This window comes from Hoplias malabaricus, chromosome 2, assembly GCF_029633855.1.
Source record: "Hoplias malabaricus isolate fHopMal1 chromosome 2, fHopMal1.hap1, whole genome shotgun sequence".
In the NCBI taxonomy this organism is placed as follows: Eukaryota; Metazoa; Chordata; class Actinopteri; order Characiformes; family Erythrinidae; genus Hoplias; species Hoplias malabaricus.
In genome coordinates this window covers 60,281,629-60,308,730 of record NC_089801.1, presented here as the reverse complement: position 1 = coordinate 60,308,730, position 27,102 = coordinate 60,281,629, and the positions used below count along the sequence as shown (strand labels likewise).

General features: G+C 37.2%; 2 protein-coding genes across 3 annotated transcripts; one reads left to right on the top strand and one right to left on the bottom strand.

Moving 5' to 3' along the window:
- Nucleotides 1-26,419, bottom strand: LOC136677473 (sialoadhesin-like). Its single transcript, XM_066655030.1, has 22 exons — nt 26,384-26,419; nt 25,964-26,024; nt 24,669-25,016; nt 24,123-24,371; nt 23,716-23,973; nt 23,392-23,640; nt 21,620-21,704; nt 21,216-21,267; nt 20,563-20,809; nt 19,084-19,161; nt 8,824-8,883; nt 7,983-8,051; nt 6,588-6,935; nt 6,043-6,291; nt 5,526-5,783; nt 5,194-5,436; nt 5,008-5,095; nt 4,793-4,841; nt 4,628-4,696; nt 3,049-3,117; nt 1,609-1,677; nt 1-607 (listed from the first exon to the last, which is right to left on the bottom strand). The coding sequence occupies exons 2-22, from the start codon at nt 26,010-26,012 to the stop codon at nt 590-592; spliced, it is 3,204 nt and encodes a 1,067-aa protein (XP_066511127.1). The 5' UTR covers nt 26,013-26,024; nt 26,384-26,419; the 3' UTR covers nt 1-589.
- Nucleotides 14,947-18,775, top strand: LOC136686689 (CMRF35-like molecule 8). 2 transcript variants are annotated; one of them, XM_066660620.1, is made up of 7 exons: nt 14,947-15,025; nt 15,144-15,455; nt 15,660-15,758; nt 15,856-15,906; nt 16,333-16,422; nt 17,274-17,335; nt 17,500-18,775. In XM_066660620.1, the coding sequence occupies exons 1-7, from the start codon at nt 14,986-14,988 to the stop codon at nt 17,662-17,664; spliced, it is 819 nt and encodes a 272-aa protein (XP_066516717.1). In that variant the 5' UTR covers nt 14,947-14,985; the 3' UTR covers nt 17,665-18,775. The 2 variants fall into 2 exon arrangements, with proteins under 2 accessions (XP_066516717.1, XP_066516718.1); XM_066660621.1 differs by lacking the exon at nt 16,333-16,422.
- Nucleotides 26,420-27,102: the final 683 nt, after the last annotated feature.

The following is a 27,102-nucleotide window of genomic DNA, read 5'->3' as shown; positions in this document are numbered from 1 at the left end:
ATGCATCACCATCTGAATTTAATTACAACTAATGTGGTTTACATATATTTAAGCTGAGAGCTTTAAGCTGAGAGAAGTATGTTCTTCATTTTTGAAATTCAAGCTGGTTCCCAAATTATACATTGTATTTTCAGATGAATGTCCAAGTGTCATGACTTCATTCATTCATTCATTCATTCATTATCTGTAACACTTATCCAGATCTGGGTTGCGGTGGGTCCAGAGTCTACCTGGTATCACTGGGCGCAAGGCGGAAACACAGCTTGGAGGAGGTGCCTGTCCTTCACAGGTCAACACACACTCACACCTATTGACACATTGAGTCACCAGTCCACCTACCAACATGGGTTTTTGGACCATAGGAGAAAAACAGAGCACCAAACTCCTCACAATCACCCCGAGTGGGACTTGTGTCATCACTTTTATATCTTTAACATATTTAATTATACACATATTCACTGAAGGAGAGATGTACACAACAGCATGGGATAGAAAATGTATGGATTGAATGAATGATTGATGCTCTCTCTCTCTCTCTCTCTCTCTCTCTCTCTCTCTCTCTCCTGGTGTTGTCCATTTGTTTGATGGCTCAGTTGGTGTTGATGTCCTACAAGAAGATCACACAAACAGAAGCTGTTGTTTCACTCCAATAAACTGAAATACTAGTCTAGTCACTGTAGAGTGTGTTTAAATTCACAAAATTAACACCACCATTATCTGATTTCTGCATCTATCTGATTTTACATTTACACTCATGTAGACACAACACTTTCATAACTCTGATTGGAATTAAGCTGTTGCCTTGTTTTACTTTTTATTTATTTATTTATTTATTTATTTATTTATTTATTGAAGGGGGGTGGGTAGTCAGTGCATGTCTACCCTTACTCTGATTTCTGAGAGTGTAAGGAAGTGTTAACAGATAAAACAGAGAAGCTAGGATTATAAAAATAATACACTGTAATGGGTTTCTAGGTAAGTTGAAGATAAAATTCCTGTATTAGGAAATCTCAAGTGCACTTTGAATTTCTCATTATCAGACACATAAGAGCTTGTAAGCCCATGGAACAGATTATTGTCAAATCATTCATTCATTATCTGTAACCACTTATCCAATTCAGGGTTGCGGTGCGTCCAGAGCCTACCTGGAAACATTGGGCGCAAGGCAGGAATACACCCTGGGGGGGGCCAGACCTTCACAGGGCAACACACACACACCTACGGATACTTTTGGAGTCACCAATCCACCTACCAACATGTGTTTTTGGACTGTGGGAGGAAACCCACACGGACATGGGGAGAACTCCTCACAGACAGTCACCCGGAGCGGGAATCAAACCCACAACCTCCAGGTCCCTGGAGCTGTGTGACTGCGACACTACCTGCTGCGCCACCGTGCCGCCCAATTGTCAAATCAGATTATAGAAAGTAATCATATTCTTTTTAAATTTATTTAAAAAATGATTTTACTGATATTAACACTTCCAGCCCACAATAAAGTAATTAATATAACAAAGTTATATTGGACATTATCTTAAAGAACCAAGGTTTGTGTCAGTACTGGATTTCTGTGAGCTGGGTTCAGATAAACGTCAGATCGGTACTTACTGCTACATTTACGTAGTCAGGAATACTGCAGGTGTCATCATCATCATCATCAGGATGGATGTTATGGTCCTGAAGAACAGAGAGTTTAAGAAAATGTTAAGAATTTCCCCCCTAAAAATTGATGTGTTGTGAGTGGGTGAAAAGAACAAAGCTTGTTTTCAGATGTTCTCTTTGATCATATGAATTTGTTAAATCAATGATGCACTTGATTTTACATAATGAAGTAATTATTAACGTCTAAAATCTAGGTATTGGATGAAATCCTCAACTACTATTGGACTTTAGTGAGGAGAGACATGGAAAGGGTTAAACCAACACATTCACACACAGAATATCACACTCACTGGAATAATGGGAATATTAAGGTTTTTAGAGCAAACAAATTATTACTGCTCATATATGTAACTTAAATTTAATTTTCTCAGGGGCTGAAAGCCCATGGAACAATTATTATCAAAATCACATTTTATAGAGTAATCACACTCTTTTTAAAATTGATTTTACTGATATTAACACTTCCAGCCAACAGTGTTATAAAAAATAATATAACAAAGTAATAATGGATATTATCTTAAAGAACCAAGGTTTGTACTGGCTTTCTGTGAGCTGGATTCAGATTGTGGCATGTTGATAAACCAACAAATTATATTTTCTTTATGTTACAACCCGGTCTATGGTTGGGCAGTATGAGCAGAATGAGGTGTGACAGATGGATGGAACATAAAAATAAAACAATGGATGTGGACAAAATGGCCAAAAGAGCACAAACTGAGACAAAGGTACAAAATGGATAATGGAACATTAATTACATTTACAAGATTCAAACACCAGTGAAGTTTCAGGAAGGCATGTTCAGACAATACAAAAAAAACCCACAAACAAATACATTTACTTAATCAGCTGTCCACAGAACACACACACGAACACTCAAATATCACTCCCAAAACATACTACAGCAGTCAACCCTACTGCGATTAATTATATACACAGTGCATGTAATTATTTACAAAAGTATCAGGCGTCAATACAAAGGGGCAAACAAACTCACTGTCAAAGGCAAAGCAGAAATGATCACAACCACAAATGCATGAAATTAATAATAACACACAGAATCTCAAAGCAACGATTTTGCATGAGAGCACAATCAAAGCTGGCTTGCAGCATTCACAAAGGGGTTTTAATTTCCGAGGGAGATGACAAAGAGAGCAGCAGACAAGCAAAACATGGACTGGAGTACATGGCAGAGAGTGGCAAAACGTAGAGGAATGAGCTGAAGAATTTGTAAAGAGGAATGGAAGAGACAGAGACATATAAACATACATGTTCATAGCCACTAAACACACACAGCAAAGTAATCTTAAAATCTAACAACAAATGTCCAAAATAAAGGCAAATGTAAAAGAGCTTGTTTCAGATTTTAAAGGTCTGATTGGTACTTACTTCTACATTTACGTAGTCAGGAATACTGCAGGTGTCATCATCATCATCATCAGGATGGATGTTATGGTCCTGAAGAACAGAGAGTTTAAGAAAATGTTAAGATTTTCCCCCCTAAAAAGTTGATGTGCTGTGAGTGGGTGTAAAGAACAAAGCTTGTTTTTAGATGTTCTCCTTGATAGCATGGATTTGTTAAATAAATGGTGTACTTGATTTAACATAATAAAGTAATTTTTAACCACTAAAACTAAATATTGGACGATATCCTTAACTACTACTGGACTTTTGTGAGGAGAGACATGGAAAGCATAACATCAGCATCAAGCTTGAGTCCCTATCAGTGGCTCCCACCAAGGTTGTAAGAAACCTAGGTGTCATGGTTGATGACCAGCTGACCTTCGCAGATCACGTTACCGCTGTAGCTCAATCGTGCCACTTCTCCCTATTCAACATAAGGAATATTAGGCCAAACCTAACTCAACATGCAACACAGCTCCTTGTTCAGACGTTAGTAATCTCCCGTCTAGACTATTGCAACGCCCTCCTGACAGGTCTTCCGGCCTGTGCTGTGAGACCACTACAGATGATCCAGAATGCTGCAGCATGCCTGGTTTTCAACCAGCCTAAAAGAGCACATCACGCCCCTATTAGTTGAGCTGCATTGGCTACCCTTAGCTGCTCGCATCAAATTTAAATCACTAATGATGACCTTCAGAGTATTTACTGGTTCTGCTCCCATCTACCTCAATAGACTCTTAAAACCATACGTTAGCGCCTGCCCTCTCCGTTCCTCAAAGGAGCGCCAACTAACACGACCAACCCCCCGTACAGGTCAGTTGAGGCTATTCTCATCTCTGGTACCACGCTGGTGGAACGAGCTTCCAAGCATTATCAGAGCAACAGAAACCCTCTCCGCATTCAAGAAATCCTTGAAAACCCAGCTCTTCCGAGAGTATCTTTTGCACTGAATGTCTTTCTTTAATGCACTTATTACTTCCTGGCATATTGCACTTAACGTAAGGTATTTTGTATAATTTGTGCTGTAGTTCGAATGTTAGATGCTCTTTTGTAAGTCGCTTTGGATAAAAGCGTCTGCCAAATGCATAAATGTAAATGAAAGGGTTTATTGAGCAAACAATTTCTTACTGCTCAGATACATAACTTAAATTTAATTTTCTCTTTTGAATTTTCTCTTTAATTTTTTTCTCAGAAACATTGTTTTCTTTTTCTTCAGTGTCTTGGATGCTCTTTGCTGTAATTCACTAACATACACGCGGTCTACCAAAATTGTGGTGTTTACGCAGTATTCATGAATCTGGTGAAAAGTTTTCAGGAATGTCCATATTTTTTTATGAAGGTTTCTTAATTGATATCAACATCACTACTAAGTTATAATGATTATTTTTCCTAATAGGGGGGTTTGTTTATTTGTTGCTTGATCAAATAAGCTCTTAGGGCTCAGACATGTTAAAAATTGGACAGTTAAAAATTGCAGAGGACAACTCAGTAAAGCCAGTGTCAGTACTTGACTGTCAGGTCAAAATGGATGTAAATCTCATAAAATGTATAACATGGCACTTACTTCTACATTCTCATAGTCAGGAAGACTGGATGCATCATCCTCAGAGGGACAGATATCATGTTCAACATTCTGTAAAAAGCAATGTCAACTGAAGTTAAAGAGGTCAATTTCTTTCTAAGGTCCCTTCATTGACTGAACAATATCTAGAATTCTCCTGGAGCTCACAGCATAAACATCTTCATCCATGTTTCTGTCCTGACATTTTCTTCTTCTTCTGTCAGAGAACAGCAAACAGTCAATCACCCAAAGAATAAAGACTCAATCAAAATGTAATTTCATAATTCTTTTTAATAAATATTATGGAAAAATGATTAATGTCTGAGGAAGTATAATGCAGTTTTGTTCATCTAATTTAACCCTTAATTCATAAATATTCTCACCTCATCCAGGCAATGACAGTAAGAAGAACTGAAATTCCACAAAGTCCAACTCCAACAGCTACAGCTACAAACATAAACACAGAGCTTCCTGCAGAAAAACGACACACACAAATGGAAGACTTCAGCCCTGAATTCTGAATCTAGCAAAACATAAACCAGATCAACAGCTACAGTAATGTGCCCTACCTCTGAAAATGAATGGAGCTGATCTCTGAGCTCCATGTTCATTACGAGCCTCGCAGTAGTAGGATCCACTCTGTAGAGGACTGTAACTGAGTCCAGATCCTACAGGTGAGACTCTACCTTCTATAAACCAGGTGTAGATCTCCACAGGTGGATTAGCATCACTGCTGCAGGTCAGAGTCGTTGAACTGTCCTCCACTATTTTACCAGAGGAGCTTTTGGACACTGAGACGTTCCTAGGAGGATCTACAAAATGAAATTAATAAATCATAATCCATGATGAGGCTATTCATCCTGATTTGTCTCTGATATGAAATTATATATCACAAACTCACACTGAACATTTAAATCCACAGCAGGAGATCTTCTCTGTCCAAGTTGATTCTGACTCTGGCATGTGTATTCTCCACTGTCCTCAGAGCTGATGGTGGGTATTCTGAAACTCTTTTCTTTTCCAATAGACACTGATCCTTTAAACCAGGTGTAGTTCTCCACAGGTGGATGACCATCACTGCTGCAGGTCAGAGTCACTGAACTGTCCTCCACTACTTCACCAGAGGGACTGATGAACACTGAGACATTCTTTGGAGGATCTGGAGATATATATGATATAATTGTTTCAGTGACAGAAAAATAAATAATTGGATTTCTGGGCGTTTTCTCAAGAAATGTCCAGATTTTGTATCTTATACAGTACAGACTAAAAAAATAAATAATATATAGTAATTTTCTAGTGTACTGTGTATATTGTTAATATATTTAAGGGTTTAGTGTCCTACATCTTTATGGTTCTTATATACAGGACTGAAAAAAACTGGTGTTGTACTGCTCTTTAGAATTTTTTTTACTCACATCTGACTGTGAGAGTGTGATCAGGGGAAGGGAGGTGTTGATATCCATTTACAGCACAGCTATAACTGCCTGCATCCTCACTGCTGACTGGCTGCAGGTGGAGCTGGTTGTTGGTGGTGGTCTTTGTGGTTAAAGGACGTCCATTTTTGTACCAGATGAATGTTGGGTCAGTCAGACTGCAGGTGGTTACACATTTCAGAACTGCTGCTCCTCCCTCTGTCACTGCTCCAGGAGTTTGTACACGGAGCTCTAAGACAATGAGAGAAGATCAAATCAGGAAAGAGAAAGTGTAACGCTGTAGCTGCTCAGGTTCATATGTTCTGCACTGTGAAACAGATCAGATCACAAAGAGAATCAGAGGAAAAACAGAGTCAGGTTTATTCAAACAGGGGAAATCAAAACATGCAGCACCCAGCACAGGAGTGGAATGAAGACACTGACTGTTTTCAGCAAGAACTCATTAGTAACTGATCAGGTGCAGTTTTCTGACTCCACTGTGAGATGATGAACTATGTTTCACTGATGGAGAATATGACATCACTCACCTGTAACTGACAGAAGAACTCCAGGTTCACCCAGCCATCTTTCTTTATTGTTATTTGTTATGATTCTAAAGTAGTACTGATGTTCATCCTTCTTCTCTACATTACTCAGTTTGAGGGAGAAGTGTTTCTTCTGTTCATCAGTAAAATACTCCACTCTTCCTGAGTAATCTGACTCTTTACTCAGATCAGGTTTCTCCACACCCTGAACTGGGTATATGATCCAAAAGGCCTCTGTCACTCTTAGACCATCTGGGTGAGTGTAAGAGCCGTTCATGAACACTGTGGACCCTTTTAAAGCACATATTTTCTGTTGGTTGTATTTCACACTCCACTCTGCTCCAGAAGCCCCTGAAACATATGATTGATGAAAGAGCTGATTACAGACTGGAGCCCATAAGACAGTCAGAGTTACTGTAGTTTACTTCTTTCCAACTCCAAGTTGAAGTTGAGATGCAGTGCAAAAAGTAAATTAAAATAGAATGCAATGATGTGTAAATTAATTAAACCATATATTTCATTAAAAGAGTACAAATACTATTTCAATATAATGCAATAAATCAATAAGTGATAAGAAAGTTAATTGTCAAAAGGTCAGTGACATGATTTGGTTGAAAATAGTAGAGAATTTGGGTAATTCTTTATGTAGGGTATATAATATCATAAAAATATTTCATGAATCCAGAGCAATCTCTATATGTAAGGGACAAAGCCACAACCAGCATTAGCAGGCTATGGTCTTTAGGCCCGCAGATGTTACTGCATTAAAAACAGACACCTTTCTGTAGTGGAAATCAGTGCATGGGCTCAGAAACGCTTCCTAAAAATCCCCAATCACCGTCTGTGAACATAGTTAATTGCTGCATCCACAAATAAAGATAAATCTCTATCTTGTAAAGAAGTAACCAGATATAAAAGAGATACAGAAATGCCTTCTGTGGGCCCAAGCTCTTTTAAAATGGACTAAGAAGAGGACAAGTGTCCAGTGGTCAGACAAATAAAAATGTTTTTTTTTTTTGTTTTATGGTTCCTTATTAAAATTGTCCAGGTTCTAAATTTGTGCTAAACCCATTGAAAAGGTGCATTAGGAAATTGAAACCACTAAAATGGAGTCTCCTCAGTTCCCAAACATTTATGGAGTGTTGTTAAAAGCAGAGGTGATGCAACAGAGTGGGAAACCAAATAGTTTCTTAAATTTTCAAAATATTAAACATTGGCATTAAAAGGACATGTAACACGCAATGTAACACAGTGAGAAAAATGGATCTATTATAGATTGTGGTTTTTATACGATTTTACACGTTCTTTCAAAAAAAATCTATTTGTTCACTATAATTGAAAACTAATTGTGTATCTCCAGTGAGCTCTTGTAGTGAATATCTGGATCTTTACACTCACCCACAATCATCAGCAGAAAGATCAGAGGAAAAGGAGGAGTCAGTTTGAGTGACATCATCCCACTGAAACCTATATCATCAACAAAGCAGAAAATTGCACTCATTTATTTATTTATAATTACAATTATATAGCACCTGTCTAAATACCCAAGGATGCTTCATAATCAGCACTGCACATAAGGCTATTCAACGCTCAACACACATAAACACTGGCAAGAACCGGCAGCCAAACACACACAGTGTACTCTCTGAGAACATGGAGATTCCCCCCAAATGGAACTTGAGCCCAAGGTCCCAGCGCTGAGACACAAATGTGCTAAACACCAAACCAATGAGCCTCTTGACAAAACCGGTGAGTTTTACATTACTTTAACATTTATTTTCTTTATATATTTTACCATGTAAAAGTGACAAGTTGTAGCTCCTATAGTTAAAAAGTATTCATTTTGAAGAGGATGTAAAAAAGGCATAAAATGCTGGTATAAACAGCAAACAAATTTAAATAATGGGTTTTATGGTGAAGGTACATGGCAAATTGTACTTGTGCAGCCCTAAACTGGTAGCATCACCTGAGGGTCTTGAGTTTTGTTCCATAATAACACAAAACGGGCTATGCTTACACAATCTAGAGTTCTCTCTGCTCCCAACTCCCAATCATCCAGCTGAGCATAACATGAACAAGTGCTTTCTGACATGAACAGAGTGTGATCCAACAGGAAACACAAACATATGCAGGACTGGACACTCCAGAACGTATGTCCTATTAGATCTCAGCAAGTAACACAGTGTTTAACAAAGTATATTCTTCTTTACATTTCTTATAAAATAAACAATAGGCTTACCCATTCTTTGCCAGCACTGCTCACAAACGTCCAAACAATGACTGTTAATAAGAGATGGCTCTGAAGTTTAAAAAATGTGTGGTTAAAACTCAAGATTTCCAAAAAAAAAAAAAAAAAAAAATCACGCAGAATCATTGATATTCCACTTCCTCTTACAGGATGCAAATAGCTGCAGCAAGAGACATGCTTGACCCTTAGCTTCTGCAGTTTGTTTGAGCAATGTCTTAACAGTCAAAGTCATTGAAGTTGTCCACTCTCTTCATTAGTATTCACTTTATAGAAACTGTAGACACTTCCATATGGCAGAATAATGATATCACTGGTACCTCAAACATAATATCACACACCTAATGATCTGCTGCTGTCTTGGCAAATGTTAGTAAACATAATCACTCAAATATTGAACAATTAAGTTAATTGAATCATTTTATGTTTAAATTTACTGACAGCAAGTTAAGATAAATAGTTCACTGGAGGAATATGCATGCGGATTATCAAATGTATTACTAAAATCATAGTAGAAGTGCTCTTCAAGGATATTTATTCCCATCAACCAGAACCTATTTCTGAAGTTCCTCAGCAGCAGCTATCATGTGTGATGTGTGATTTCTCCATTCTCTGAAATGGTGATATGTCACTTCTGCTTCAGCTGTGAAATGTTCCTATTGCTGAAATCGTAAGTGACAATCTGTGGTAATGAATATGTTTGTTTATGAATATGTATGTTTCCAAAATTTTTTACAATCTGAAAATGCATATTCAGTTTCAGGGGCTTGTAGACAAGAGTGGAATGTGAAATACACCAGAGCTCAAACATGTGGTTTAAAAAGTCACAATCAATGTGTACAGCACAATATAATACCTATCTCTTCTCAGAGAGTTCAAGAATAATTGGATCAGACGTCCGGTGAAAATGTGGATAAAGTGGATCAGAAGGAAAATACAGATTATAAAGCCAGGACTCTGTACCAGAATATTTTCAAACATTCCAGGATTATACGTTTCTGGGGCATCCTTCAGTGAATCTCAGGGTCACAGATAAGTTATATGTTGCTTTTAGTTATGATATTGATGTAATGTTATTGTTATGCTCTAGGTAACATTTGTTCCCAGCATTCCTGCAATGTGTATTGCTATTGTACTTGCTATGTATACTTTATATTCCCCTTTCACCCTGTTTTTCATTGTTCAGGATCCCTACAGAGCAGGTAAAGTTTGGGTTGTGAATCATTCTCAGCACTGAAGATGTGGTGGTGTATTAGTGTGTTGCGCTGGTACGAGTGGATCAGATACAGCAGGGCTGCTGGAGTTTTAAACCCTGTGTCCATTTACTGTCCACGCTCTTAGACACTCCTACCTCATTAGTAGATGTAAATTCAGAGACAGTAGCTCATCTGTCACTGCACAGTTTGCATTGGTCATCCTCTAGTCCTTTGTCAGTGGACACAGCATGCTGTTGACTGGATGTCTTTGATTGGCCGGCCTTTTCTCAGTCCAGCGGTGATACTGAGGGGTTTAAAAACTCCAGTAAATGGTACTATTTTGTGCTAGTAACAGTACTATGGAGATTAAGGCACTGTTTGAGCAATTCTTCTTCAGACACACCACCACTGAACTGGAGATTTATTAATAAACATACTAATGTGAGGATACAAATATGCTCTTTATAGATACATATGTAATCAAGTTTACACACTGCTAAATCATTCAATAAAACAACATCAGTGTGAGTTTAGTTATTTTCCTAAAACATTTCTCAATGTGTTGTCACTCTCCTCTTGCTCGTTCTTCTACTCTCTCAAGTCCCAGAGTGGAGATTCCTGAGTATGTTAATGTAGGAAATACAACCCCTCTGACTTGTTTATCAGACTGCAAACTGATGGATGCTCCAACCCTCCTCTGGTTTAAAGTTGGACACTGTAACACTACAAATAAATAAAACAACACTCTCTCCCTCCACCTGACAAGAAAAGACCAAAGGGGCAGTTATAGCTGTACTGTTCAAGGTCATAAACACCTTCCCTCTCCTGCAGTCACCCTCAGTGTCAGATGTGAGTAAATGCTTTTAATTATTGAGGTTTGAGCTTTGGGGTTATTTTGACTAGTATTTATTTAACATATTCTTCATCATAATCATCATCATCGTCTTCATCATTATATTCAACATCAATCTGCAGATCCATCATCTTCAACATCAATCTGCAGGGAACATCTGTCCATCAGTGTGTAGTAGCAATCGTACTAGCTTAATTTGTTGGAGGATCAATAAGTGAAGGTTTTATTTGAGAGCTTAGTTAGCTGTAGCAACATTAGTTAATTGTAATTACAGTGAAATATCACTTAATGCTGACTGGTAGCTATGTTAGCTACTTGTTTGCATGCAGCCCTATGGTCCCATGTTAGGCAGCCTTATATATTTGGGAGTGAGTTATATACGCCTAACAGAGTTTAGGGCACCGTAGCAAAGTCATCTTAGCCTATTTGCCCACATCATGCTACACAGTTTGGGTCAGTTTGGGAGTGCTGCTTTGGGGACAAATGTGATGTTCATTAGAGAGATATTTTGCTCTTGGGGCAGGAGTGCTTTAAGGTAAATCATGCTTATTTAAACATTGTTTTAATTTTACTGCTTAATGCTGCTCTAACTGTACTGTGTAGAGTAACATTAGTGCTGCTCTAAGGGCAGGTGAAATGTACTGTAGTACTGCTCTAAGGACAGGACAAATATACTGAATAGTTTATCACTGCTCACAAGTGAATTGTACTGTATAGTGCAGACCTGCTCTAAGGGTAAGAGGAATGTATAGTGTAGTACTGCTCTAGCAGCAGCGGAATTGTATTGTGTAATGGGCCCTCCTGCCCCATTTCTCCCTATTCAACCTTCTAAAATACAGCACTCCTGTACGCACTTACTTGAGGTTTACTAAATAAGATAAGCTAAGATAACCAAATAATAAAAAATGCTTAAATTTTGTGAAAGTTTGCTTCAATTTTCTCAGCTGCACAAATGTAGTCTTCTAGACATTTAAACTTCTAGATGAATGCTTTTTTTGTATGATGTTCCCACCTCCAATACAATTTGATTGGTTATGACTCTGAACCAATCATTTTTTCTTTCTGCCCTCAGAACAAGTTTGTGTAACTAAAACTCCCATCTGCTGCTAATCTACCTATGATAGAATATGCTTGGTGTAAGCAATGCCTATTGGTAGCCAAGGACAAAACCTCACCATTTTCTACATCAGCTCTGAGAATGGTGGAGAGTACAAATGCAAGTCTAAAAACGTAGTCGGCTTTCAGTACTCAGAGTAGTGTTACTCTGAATGTTTTTAGCAAGGTAAACTGATCTTAAAATGTTTTCACTTATCAAATGAATCGATCAAATTCTATATATTCATATACTCTCTTTTAGCTCACCTATGTTGCTATGGGAGTTTCTCTTTTTTTAGGCTTGCAAAACTCAGCAAAATTTCAGTTTAGAGCTGATTCTCTGGATAAGTAGAGATTGATGTGTTTTCCAGGAATAAAACAGTGAAAAAGAAGCAAAAATGAACATGCCTATCAAGTGAGGTGTTCCCAAACTGCACATATCAGTAGTCAGTTGTAACTCTTGTGGAGCATCCCAGTCATTACAAGTATCTGACTCTAGATGGCATCACGGGGTGAGGTAAAGCTCTTGGGTATAGGTTTGGAGCCCTGTCCAAGGTACTGATCTGAGGTGTACAGGAAAAGCTACACCATGATTGAAGCTCTGTACCATGCAGCAACGTGTTAATTACACAATTATTTGACTGTGAAAAAAGCTGACATTCTTATAAAAGCCAAAAACCGGGATAGACATGGGAGACGCAGAGACAGAGAAACACACATCTACACACACAGCACCAGACAAAGGAGCACTTAAACCACAGGGGTATACAAGGACAGGAAAAACAAGGAAAACCTGGAGACAATAATAAGACAGAGGCAGGACTAAGATGGGACTAGGAGAAGACAGGAACAACAACAGAGCCATGTGCTAAATACGCACATGGTGGGCAAAACAGACACAGGACAGGGCCAGGGCATGACACATATCATTACTGCCCTTCCTCTTGCTCTTTTTGTTATTTTTTTTTTTTATGTATAATGATTATATCATATATTCCGATAATGTGTGCAACTAGACCTTTCATTTTGGGATTCCAGTGAAAGGCTAGGCTTGATTTGGGCACTTGTCCATTTGACCACCCTGGGGCTTGTCCAGTCACTTGTCATCTCAAGCCCTGACTGCTGCACCTCACTCCTGGCTGGTCTTACTCTGCAAACCACCTGCACTTTGTAACTGATCCAGAATGCAGCAGCATTATTTCCGAAGTCATCCGAAGTTCACTCTAGTCACTCTTCTGCTACATTCACTTCACTGGCTGTGGCTGCCCACGTCAAAAAAATAAATAAATAAAATAAAAATAAATAAATAAATAAAAAATAATAAAAAAAAGATGCTTGTGTACAAAGCCAAGAAAAGACCAGTCCTCCCTACCTTGGCAATAGTCAAGTGCTGACCTGTATCTCAAGACATTCAGGCTTCAAATACAGCCTGGCTTGACCCAGATATTGAAAAGAACACCAGGTGAAAACACACTGGGTTCTATATGAGAACACATAGGTAATGTTTGGTATTGCACTAATACTGTGTATATTCTAATTTTTCTGTGGTTTAGCACTGGTCTTGTTCTTGCAGTGTCTGAGCTCAAAGGTATTTTAGATTTTTACACTTTTATAAGTTGCTCTGGACAAGCGCATCTGCTAAATACCATAATCATAAATACAAATCTCTCTTGGGTTTTAACCTACCTGTTACTTTGTTGTGACTGATTCAGTGAAGTAGCTAGAGTGACATTGTTTCTAACCATCCCTTGTACAGAATTCTGACTGTAGGGCTGGTGATGACATAGATTACATTTCCCCTTACTGTACAGATGCATAAGTTGTTCTGCATGCTTTCTAATCTCCCATTTACCCTGCAAAGGAATTAACATACAACATGACACAAGTGAAATATTTATGCTTTTTCTGTGTTTTATGCTGTGGTGGACTGTGGCATCTGTTACTTGTAATCTTACCAAATGCATAAAGATATGTGTATCTTAGCATTTTGAAAATAAATTTTTCAATTTCTTATAAATGTACCCACTAAGTGTGTACAACAACGTTTTTTTTTTATTTGTGGACTGTGGATGGTGTGTGCAGATGGATGTTAGATAATGTAAGATTTACTTTAAAACTTCAGTGTAATGCTTGAGTTTGAGTAATGATCCATCAACGCCAGCAGAGGGCGCAATCAGCTCTTTACACCTTCACAGGAAAAAACACTCAACATTCAATTGCCTGAGTTTCCTGCAGCTGTAGTAGCTCCTGATCTGACTTTACAAGCAGGAAAATGTTTTAAATCATACAGGCAGTAGTGGTAGCAAGGCTATATCCTTTATTATATTGTCATTTTTGGGAATAAAAAACAAAAATAAACAAACAAACACAAAAACCAAATCAAAATGACCAAAACAAAAAGTGTTTGTAGAACACACACAGAGGGCTCATTCTTAACCTCAGGTCAATGTCTGTGAGGATTGTGGTCTGTTCTCTCAGTGTCGGTATGGGTTTCCTCTGGGGTAATCCTCTGGGGTAAGTCCAAAAACTCATGTTGGTAGTTGCAAATATATATAGCACAAGTTACCATTACAAATTGTCAATTATAACTATATACGATTAATCAATAAAAATAAATCCTGGAGTATAAAAGAGCTGTAAGGCATTGGTGATCTTCAAAATTAATGTAATAGTGAAATCCTAGTTAAAACCATTTCTACACTACCTTTGAATGACCCAACTAATAGTTCTCTATTGTGTTGATGGCAAGTATATAAATGCAAGGTTTTGTGGTGAGTGGAGACTTTGAACTTCTCAGCAAGAGAACTTTGGAGTTCAGACTTGAGTTAACTGGAGTTCACACTTGTGTATTCACTTCCTCAGTGTAACCACTGCTTATGAGCCTTTCACATTTAACAGAGATGGATATCTCACAACCACTCCTCACAGTTAAAGTGTGTAGCCAAATCAGTGAAGACGTGTTTTGGATGTTCTCTTTTTTCTGGGGAGAGAATCAGAACCTTGTCCAAATTGATGGAGATTCTTCAGCTGGTGGTCTGCATATATCTCTTGGGTAAGTTTGACTACAAGAATTTTAGACAATACAAGAGTAATATATTTATATATATATGTGAGACATGACATAGTGTGGAAAAGGATATTGACTTAGTGTATCTATAATGTTCTGACAGCACTGAGGTCCAAATCATCTAGGGCTGAAACCACTGGATATGAAGGAGGTTCAGTCCAAGTAAAGTGCTCTCATACATGGGCTAAGACGAATCGGAAGTACTTCTGTAGAGACCCGTGTAAAACAGAGAAGGATGTTATAGTAGACTCCAACATGAAATCTACTGGGAGATTTCATCTGATGGATACAGGGACAGGAGACTTCACTGTGGACATCTCTCAGCTGAACAAGACTGATTCTGGAAAGTACTGGTGTGGAGTGGACAGGCTTTTTGGTGATACATATAATGAGGCCATCCTTACAGTCCTTGATGGTAAGATCTTTCAATGACTGAGATCATCCTATCAGAAGTACAAGCCATGCCAAGTTTGTGCTAAACCCAATATTTCAAGTGCATTATTAGGGTTGTGTTTTCCTTTATTTTTTTCTTCTTTCTTTTCTTTCTTTCTTTCTTTCTTTCTTTCTTTCTTTCTTTCTTTCTTTCTTTCTTTCTTTCTTTCTATTTTCACTCACACAGCCCCATGGACTTCTACACAACCCAGGCCAACCACTAGTTTTCCGACCACAGTTAGTTCAGTTGAAGATATTTCAACATCTTTTGTAACTACAGGTGGATGTAAGTATATGTCCAAATATGTTTAATATTTTATAGCTCATATTTCAACAAACAGTATGGACAGGAAACTCACCAGTTGCAGTTTATACATTTGCAGTTGCAGCTCTATCTGAAACGGCATCAGTTTCATCAAATGGTGTCAAAACTAGTAAGTAAGAACCATTCATTCCTTGTCTGTAACCACTTATTCAAATAAGGGGCACGGTAGTAAGACATATCACATGTTTATTTTTCCTGAAATGTTTCTCTTGAGTATTAGACTCCACCCAACAGCATACATTAGTGTACTTGCACCAGCCTCAGAAATATCCCCTGTCACCATGGTAACAGAGAACAGAAAAGACTCTGTGGTTGAATTCATATTTTTGTCTCACTCAGCCCAGCTATGTAGTAGTTAATTCAGGAAACTGTGGTTAAGCTAAAGCTGAAGGGGAAGGGGGTTTTGCATCTTGCTTGCAGAGAACATGACCACATTTACTGTACCTGCAGCTTGAGTTAGCTTTAAATGACACACTTCTAAAGCTCTGGGGATCAAAATATTAATATAATATAATTAATTTACATGTTCCTGCAGGTTGGAAGACTTTTATTACTGTCTCTGTATGTGTCTTGCTTCTGGTGTCTGTGGTTTGGATACTAGCGTTTTTAGCCTTACATTACAAAGGTAAAATGGTTTTGTTTACGCACACAATTCACACTCATATATACAGACACACTAGTGGTTAGTAGGAAATGAGTATGCACTTATCTGGACCATAAGGCAGCCACTGCACAGTGCATTCCTTAAAGGCATGTTCTATAAAAGCAGTTCCTATAATCCACCCCAAACCCCATCTCCTTCTTTCCTGCTAATCCAGGGTATCTTCAAATCCCCAGCTCACTTAAGCTTTAGGCCACAACTGCCCCACCCCACACAAGATTCTTCTATCCAAAGAATGAGTTTTCACTCCTCAAGGGTCTAACATTGTGGTTCACACTTCTCCAGCTGACACTGGGCTATCATTGCTTTCAAAATACTAGTGTAACCACTTAGCTGAGGACAAGTGCTTTTTACACACTTGCTTGTACAATTGTTGATACTATTCTTTTAAGTTGTTGCTTATACTGACTTCACAATAACAACAACGTTTTGTTGTCCAGTGCATATATATATATATATATATATATATATATATATATATATATATATATATATATATATATATATATATATATATATATATATATATATATTTATATATATATACTGCTATTGTTTGTCCTGAATATGGAATATGGTATTACATGCATAAGACTATAGCTTTTGGCCAGGAGAAAGTGTCATCAGGTGGTGCCATTTCAACCCTGAACCATAATGAATTCTATTTGTCAGGTCAGCACTAATAGCTGCCCGTCTTCTCCTGGTCTTCAACCACTGATGATAGATGTAGCTGTGACTAATGTCCACATTCTTTTGACCATGTACTTTATATTTACATTGATTAGTGCTTTTGTCTTGAATTTTCCTTTATGCAGCATGTTCCCGTCCATTCTCAGAATCTTCAATGAAATCCCAGTCCTACTCAAGAAGAACTGAGGTTGGTGACCTTAGACTTAGCCAATCAGAGCATAGCTCCGGTCATAATGCTGATCTAACATCTCCAAGCAAAATCACCTCAGTTAATTAAACTTTATGAATAGCTTGGTTAGATTTGAAAACACAAATTGTTTGAGCAGTAATATTCCTCTTGTCTTTTTGCAGTTTGAAGTAAATGTCTATAAGGAGGATCCATCTCGGGTTCAGGATTCAGTTTCACAAAGTCATCCACCAGAGTCTATAGAATCCTCCACAAATTCAGAATATGAGAACATCTTTGATGCTACTACGAAGTTCCCAGTTGTAGAAAAAATCTACACTAACACATAACAACCGAAAAATATAGGTACATACACATTTCAGAGGAAATTATTTATTCATTAAATTTATATTTAATATATACGTTTATAATCAGTAATTTATATTTATGTCACAAAAATAGCAGACAATAATTACAAAATTGATTATTTATTGTATTATTTGTTACATATTTACTTCACATAAATCTCACAAGCTCACAAGGAGAAATGTGTTTACGCTCCATATAGTGGGTCACCTACACAGGGGCAGCCATGTTTATAACAGGTTTAGTACAGAATCTCTGACACATCCAGGCCACTGGATGTCAGTATAACCCCTGTTTCACAATGTGAAGAAGAATCTTTGAGGAATGACTGAATGCTACTTTAAGTCCATTCTGATGATATGAGGACAGGAGTGAATGATTTGAACTCAAACCTCTCATATCTTTAAACTGCTGTAGATTGCTGAACTATCCACTGTTTCATTATTACATCTGTAAAAAATAAGAAGAGGAAAATGTTTCTAAAAATAAAATAAGTTGCATACAGTGATATATATACAGTCAAGTGAAAATCTTTTTAGATTTAAACATATTTAAACATATGGACATTTGAGCTTCATATGAACAGTACTGAGAGATGGAGCTTATACAGCTAAACAAATAAAACTAAAGAAATGACTTTTAAATATAAGTTGTAAAGTGTAATGAACAAAATTGTACATTTCTTCTGAGGAAAAAGTTAGGACATCCTATGCCCTAATAGGTGGCATTTACCCTTTTGGCTGAAATAACCTCAGTTAGATGTTCCCTGTAACCATCGATCAGTCTCCAACATCAACTGAGGGAGAGTTGTTCCCATTCCTCCATTGTATTGGCCATTCCAGAACTCTCAATTTCCTACTTTTTTTAGGCATTCTTTGTGAATTTACAGTGAAGAATTCATAGTAGATTCTATGATGGAGAGCTTGCCATGCCCTGGTGCAGCAATCAGTGCCAAATCATGACATTTCCACCTCCCTGCTTCACAGCTGATATGGGGTTCAGACCTGACCTATCTTCTGTTACTGTGCCCAAATAATTCAGCGTTGGATTCTTCTGTCCAAAGCACATTGTTCCAGAAGTCCTGGTCTATTTCTATGTGCTCTCTGGCAAACTTTAGTCTTGCCCTGATATATATATATATATATATATATATATATATATATTTTGTTTTTGTTTTTTTTGTTTTTTTGTTTGACAGCATGGGTTTCCTCCTTCTTTCCTCATTTTAGGATTGTTGGAGACTTTTTTACGAATTGTGTGGTCTGCTCTTGGACTGAACTTGTGAGGATGGCCTAACCTGGCCTTATTGGCAGTTGGTTTAAATGTTCTCCACTTGTAAAATATTTTCCAGATAGTGGAATGGATGATTTCTAATTGTTTTGAGATCTTTTTACATCCCTTACCAGGCTCATATTCATCTATAGCCTTCTTTCGGAAGGCCTCAGAGAGCTCTTTATATCTCAGCATGGTGATACCACTCACTTCAACAATCAAGGGCAAATCAAACTCTAATGTCTGAGGTTTAAATAAGAGTGTCCTCCAATGTACTCTTTAGTGATGGTCTAATCATTTGCAGCTGATGTGCTGCACCTGATTCTAAATATAGACATGTTAAATAGTAATAAATGTAGGGGTGTCCTAACTTTTTCCTCTATATGTTTAAAATGTTCAAAAAGACCAAGGCTTTCATGGGGTGTCCTTTTTCACATGATTGTATATTAGCCATGAAATAAAACAATTACATTAAAAGTAATAACACTAAATATGCCAAATTTGTACTAAGAGAATAATAAGATGACTTACAGTGATTGCACATATAAAGCTGTTCCACCAGCTAGTAGTTGTGTTATTCCAGGTGGTTGTGAGGATAGTGCAATATGGCTTTACTAAGCATTTGCCTTGGTGTTCTTTCCAGTTTCCATGGTAAAAATTGTTATTATGATGTTCTAGTTGTTTATTGTAGTGTTTTGATTTAACTTTTTAACAGAGTACTGTGTGTTTCAGTTTCTGGAAAGTTTTATTTTGCATTGGTTCATATTGGTTAATCATATTAATTAAATAAATAAAAATAAAAACTTGAGCTAGCTTTTATGTTGATTTTTGTTCTTGATAATGTGATAATGTCCACATTTATGTGATTGCAAAGACAGACCTTGTTCTGTATTTTCAATGCATTTACTGTTCCATTGCAGTGATCTTACCATGAAATGCACTTATAAATTATTATTACTGTTTTTATTTATATGATTTATATTTATAAGTTTTAGTACAATTATTTCTTATTTTATAATTTTTGAGTTTTATGTTTTTTTTTCAGATGAGTAAAAGTGGATACTAAAATTATTAATACTTCATAGAAGTTTTTTTTGAAATATATCATATTATTTTAACAAGTTCACCATATATGTTTCCTAGGTTTACTGAATAACAATTATGGCTGTAACTAGTTGTCAGATATTAGGGTAAATTCTCCCAAAACAATGATGAAAAATGCTGAAAAAATATATATTATTACAGGAAAATATCAAAATGACAGTAATATTATTTTATGAAAAATATTTTTAAATCTATTTTAATAATATTACCAATATATACCAAATTATTGCAAGTAATTTTGACATTTAATTTATGGGAAATGTGATACCATATGTTAAATTATTATTGTATTATTATACTACATTATCTGAATAGTGCTACCAAATGTAAAAATTAATAAGGGGATGAATGAATGAGTAAATGGATGGATAGATAGATAAATAAATAAATAAACCTCTTCTGCATTTTTTTTGGAAATACTTATTTCACACCCATGTCAGTAGCTCAGCTTTTTGACTCTTTAGTTTGCAGCTCTTAGTTGTATGCTATTTATAATCTTGTATCTCACCTCTTAGCAGCAGGAGAATGATGAAATTTGATGCTAGCGTACTGAACATCATCTTCCTGAGACTTGTCTTCCTGATCCTCATCCAGAGCAGAGTTTGATGCTTTTGCAACAGAACCCTCATCCTTCTTGGGGTCTTTGGTTTTCCAGTGTAAAACATTAGCATAAACATCCTTTTGAAGGTCCTGACTGTGAAGAGTTGTGTCAGAACATCTAGACCTTTCCTCTATTACAGTATAAACCACAGCCTGTAACATAAGAAACCTTTTATATTAAGAAGCAAAATCCAATCAAGAAAAATACGTAACACTGCCATCTACAGGATCAGATGAGAAAACACTTTTTCCGAAAGCACTCATATCTATGTGAAAAGAACATTTATCTCCTACAGTTATTCCTGTACATGTTAAGAAACATGTGTTACACCGTCACCTGGTTGTCTGGATGTGTCAGAGATTCTATACTAAAACCGTTTTTAAATATGGTCACCTTGATTTTGGGGACATATTCTAGTAGAGTTTGATTCGTTCAGTTCATTAAATAAATAATAATATGTCATTTACGTTTAATTGTGTAGAGATTATGCAAAAAATTGTTTTGATTGCTGCAATTTTTGTAATAAAATATATTTGTTGTATGTTGATTTTCACTTACTTCTGACTGGTCTTCATTCTTACTTGCCTTACTCGCCTTACCTCTGCATTTCCTGGAAATGACAGAAAAAGTCATTTACCAATTCTTAAAGAAAGTCTAACAGTACTGAAAGGTACCTTTCATGGTCAATAATAAATTCCCTAACCCTAACCCTTGTTGGTAACTTCTGGCAGGGATGGGTCACTCCTGACCCACTGACAGTGTTGCAAACTGAATAGGAACATAAGAGTCCTTTCATATTAAAAATGCTATTCAGGCCATTGGTCACAAAACACATGAGGCAAACTTTTGGAAAAGCTGTGGCTGTGCTAAATGGGATGTGAGCCAAATTTGTGACCTCTGATCCTAATTTGGTCAGACTTTGGCTAAAATCATTTTACTATCAGTGATAAGGAGATATTTACCATATGAGTATTACAGCAATGATGATAATGATCAATACGCCGCATCCAGCTCCAGCAACTCCATAAAGAACAGCATTCAGAAACCCTGCATCAGAAGGGAGACTAAGGGTGTGCTGTATATTTCTGATAATGCAACGAATAAAATTTTAAATACTTAATTCTAATTCCCTTAACCCTCCTATTTTTTTCATTTGTCAGGAACAGCAATGGTGTTCCAGGGTCAGTTTGATGTCTGAAACCAAAAAAATCTTAACAAGCAGTGTGAATATTTAAATACTAACCTTTACTAATTATTCTATCAATATTTAGTGCAGTGATATTCCTTACCTCTAACAGGTAATTGTTCAATTAGGATAATTCACTCATTTTACATAAAAAATACAACTTTTTTTAATGTTTCACCACTTTTGAAAGACTGGCTGTCGATTCATCCTTTGACTTATAGACCGCAGCCAGGATGAGGAGCCCCAAATATGCATCTAAATGTGTTTTATTTAACGTTACACTTATATTGTGCCTTTCTAGAAACCCAAGGATGTTTACAATCAACACTCATCATTCAAAACACACACACACACACACACACACACACACATACACACACACACACTGGCGAGAAGCTGCAGCCAAACGCGCACAGCATACTCTCAACCAAGACCGACCGTCCACCTGGAGGACTGCATCGGTCACTAGGGTTTCACCCAGGATAGAGCGCCAATCCATATCTGGGCACATACACATTGGCTCACACACCAGGACAGTTATGAGAGAAGCCAATTCACCTACCCTCCATGTTTTTGGACTGTGGGAGAAAACCAGAGACCCTGGAGGTTTTGTCATTCATTCATTGTCTATAACCGCTTATCCAATTCAGGGTCATGGTGGGTCCGGAGCCTACCTGGAGTCACTGGGCGCAAGGTGGGAACACACCCTGGAGGGGGTGCCAGTCCTTCACAGGGCAAGACACACACACATATTCACACCTAAGGACAAACTGACTACGGAGTCTCCAATCATCCTACCAACGTGTGTTTTTGGACTGTGGGAGGAAACCGGAGCACCCGGAGTAAACCGACACGGACCCGGGGAGAACACACCACACTCCTCACAGACAGTCACCTGGAGTGGGACTCTAACACCCAACCTCTAGGTCCCTGGAGCTGTGTGACTGCAACACTACCTGCTGTGCCACCGTGCCGCCCTCCTTTTGCTTCAGCTTCTCATTTTGTAAAGGTCTGTCTGACACAGTATAATGTTGGTAGGACTCCCATGCAGAGAATCTTTTATGTTTAGTCCCTCCCTTGTTGAGTGTCCACGGCATGTGGGTGGAGTTTTCCCATGAGAACATAAATGGTTCATGTCAAATGTCATAACATCTGCACCTGTACCTGTGTATGCATGTGTGTGTGTGTGATTGGGGTGAAATATGTCTCACAGTTGCAAGCAAAGAAATACTCTGACATTTCTGATACCCTTTTACCTCCAATTTGACTGCCGGGTCAAACTGACCCGAACAGTATCTATGTAATACAAATATGCAGGGGGTAGTTGCAAATATATGAGATGAACCATTTTCATATTATATGTTGATTACACTAATTAAGGCAAGCAGAAAAAGTTTCAGACTGAAAAAAATACTATTAACTATTTTTCCTAGATCTTCAAATTTTGTAATGTTGCTGCTTTTGCAAAGTGCATGACTCATACCAGCCCTACTCCCATTCTCCATCAGCGCTAAATATGTATTGTGACCAAAACTGCAATTATATTACCTTTAATTTTGGCTGGCACAGCTGCTGATCTCTGAGCTCCATGTTCATTACGAGCCTCGCAGTAGTAGAATCCACTCTGTAGAGGCCTGTAACTGTGTCCAGATCCTACAGGTGAGACTCCACCTTCTATAAACCAGGTGTAGATCTCCACAGGTGGATTAGCATCACTGCTGCAGGTCAGAGTCACTGAACTGTCCTCCACTATTTCACCAGAGGAACTGATGGACACTGTGATGTTCTTTGGAGAATCTACAACAGATAATTGTCTTTAAAAAGGACAAATTAATCACCCAATGAAACCCCAATAAATCAAGATGAACTCACACTGAACATTTAAATCCACAGCAGGAGATCTTCTCTGTCCGAGTTGATTCTGACTCTGGCATGTGTATTCTCCACTGTCCTCAGAGTTGATGTTGAGAATTCTGAAACTCTCCCCTGTTCCAATAGACACTGATCCTTTAAACCAGGTGTAGTTCTCCACAGGTGGATGACCATCACTGCTGCAGGTCAGAGTCACTGAACTGTCCTCCACTATTGCACCAGAGGAACTGATGGACACTGAAACATTCTTTGGAGGATCTGGAGATATACACGCATAACAAGTAATTGCAAATGACTACATATCTTGTTGATTCTTTCATGGGCATTTCCTAAAATTTAACCAAGCCCTGAACATTTGGAGGCCTTTTCAAAATTCCAAACCTTGAGAAAATAATAAAAGTACTCACATCTGACTTTGAGAGTGTGATCAGGGGAAGGGAGGTGTTGATATCCGTTTACAGCACAGCTATAACTGCCTGCATCTTCACTGCTGACTGGCTGCAGGTGGAGCTGGTTGTTGGTGGTGGTCTTTGTGGTTAAATGACGTCCATTTTTGTACCAGATGAATGTTGGGTCAGTCAGACTGCAGGTGGTTACACATTTCAGAACTGCTGCTCCTCCCTCTGTCACTGCTCCAGGAGTTTCTACACGGAGCTCTAAGACAATGAAGAGAAGATCAAATCAGGAAAGAGAAAGTGTAAAGCTGTAGCTGCTCAGGTTCATATGTTCTACACTGTGAAACAGATCAGATCACAAAGGGAATCAGAGGATAAACAGAGTCAGGTTTATTCAAACAGGGGAAATCAAAACATGCAGCACCCAGCACAGGAGTGGAATGAAGACACTGACTGTTTTCAGCAGGAACTCATTAGTAACTGATCAGGTGCAGTTTTCTGACTCCACTGTGAGATGATGAACTATGTTTCACTGATGGAGAATATGACATCACTCACCTGTAACTGTCAGAAGAACTCCAGGTGTGCCCAGCCATCTTTCTTTATCATCATTTGTTATAATTCTGAAGCAGTAGTAATGTTCATCCTTCTTCTCTACATTACTCAGTTTGAGGGAGAAGTGTTTCTTCTGTTCATCAGTAAAATACTCCACTCTTCCTGAGTAATTTGACTCTTTTCTTAGATCAGGTTTCATCACACCCTGAACTGGGTCTATAATCCAAAAAGTCTTATTCACTGTAAGACCATCTGGGTGAGTGTAAGAGCTGTTCATAAACACTGTGGACCCTTTTAAAGCACATATTTCCTGTTGGTTGTATTTCACACTCCACTCTGCTCCAGAAGCCCCTGAAACACAGGATTGATGAAAGAGCTGATTACAGACGGGAGCCCATAAAACTACAGAGTTACTGTAGTTTACAGCTTCACTTCTCAGAAAGGGTTCTATCAGCCAGCACAATAGAAGAACCACTTTTGGTTCCTTAAAGAAAATCCCCTCCAATTTTCCACAGTGGTAGGATTCTGAAGTTGTGATATAATGATGTAAACATAATTCATGCTTAAAACAATCCTGTATTGTAAAGTATTTTCAAATGATTTATCTTTATGTTTGATTGCCATACCACAATGCAAGAACACTGTGGTCTGCTAAATGCTCTGAGAGCTAATGTTTCCTGTGTAGATGCTTTGTAAAATTTCTAAATATGTAATGGCACGAAGTACAATCATATAAGATGTATAAAAATGTCTATACTATTACATATATAATTTGATAAAATGACAAATGCTTTTATGACCATCACGATGTGTAACTACATGAGAACAAAGCAAAGTTCATATAGATGTGTTACATAATTTTCCTAATATTTACTTCTCTGATCTCTTGGTAAGAACGAATGCTTTACAGTGTTATTAGTTTACTGTAACGTGTAACCACATTCTTCATATAAGCAGTTCCTATTAATTCTTCTTTTTTCTGAAATGTAGTATATAATGTTTTGTCATCTCACCAGCTACTGTTGCTACAGTAAAAGCTGACCTAAATTAGAACAAAACCACAGAAGCAAATGAAGCACTGAGAACTCATTTTGGGGAAGAGGATGTGGGGGCTTCATGAACCAGAGGAAAACAAGCTTCATTAGCTGTGAACAGAACTATTAGAACTATTAGTTCGGTTCTGTAAGAATTTATGCATAATCTAGATTAATTCATTGGAACATTGTTTTAAAAATAATCTTTATGAATGTATCCCAAACCAATACCAAAAAATAAACTTAATAAATAGACAAACTCACCCAGCACCATAAAACAGACGACACATGGAAGAGATGTTCCAAAAGACATGATTATACAAATCTAAAATAAAGGCAGTAAATCATATTTATGAACACTGATCATGTTTGATATATTCACTGAACATTACTGTACATTTTCATTATGTTTAAGTCGTATTTGAAAAAGATAAAAATCGTACTTACTTTTCAACAGCCATTTTCTCCACATATAAACTACAGCTGTACAAACATTAACCCAGATCTTGTTTCTGAATGCCATGATTTAAAGAACACTTGGAAATGTGTTTAATGTGATTTAAACCCAGTTTGTTCATGACTTGCTACATCTTAAGAAATTTAAACCTAGTTCATTGCCACCCACCCCCGTAACACAATATAATTTTAGATCAGTTTTAAAGAGAATATAAATCTTATACCTACCAGAATTTGTGAAAATCCAAATAAAGACAAACAGGCTGAGGAGGCTAAACAGTGTGTGATGAGATCTGTTTAATGTGGTCTTCCTCTTTTTGTAACCAGCCCCCCACTCACATGCAAATACCTGCAACATACCACAGGAAGCGCTTTTGTTAAGTAACATTTATTTAAAAATAAAAAATAGTGTAAGTGTCACTCTCACTCTCCATCACTCCCTTTCTCTCTGTCTCTCTCTGTGAAACACACACAAACACACATATAAAAATGTAGAATTTACCATAAGCTCATAACTATTTTAATTTTTTTATTATTAATTTAAATTGGTCTCTTTTTTTTTCTTTTTTTCTGCAGGAAACAGGTCTCAGCTCTTAGTGTATATGCACCTTTCATAATGTGTGGATTTAGTCTTTAACAATGTATGTAGATTACAGGAATCTAGCTGATACTGCTAAAAAAAATTCTCAGACCAGATTTTATGTTAAAACATTTCAGAGGTTTCCTGAAAAAGATCCTTGCCAGTCTAATATTCAGAAACAATTGAACTATTTTTTAATAAATAAAATATTTTTAAATGTAAATTAGTTCACTAAGTTCTGACATTAGCTCCAGATACTAATTTAAAATGAAAGCTATAAAGTTCAATATATATATATATATATATATATATATATATATATATATATATATATATATATATCATCATCATCATCATTTTCTTCTCC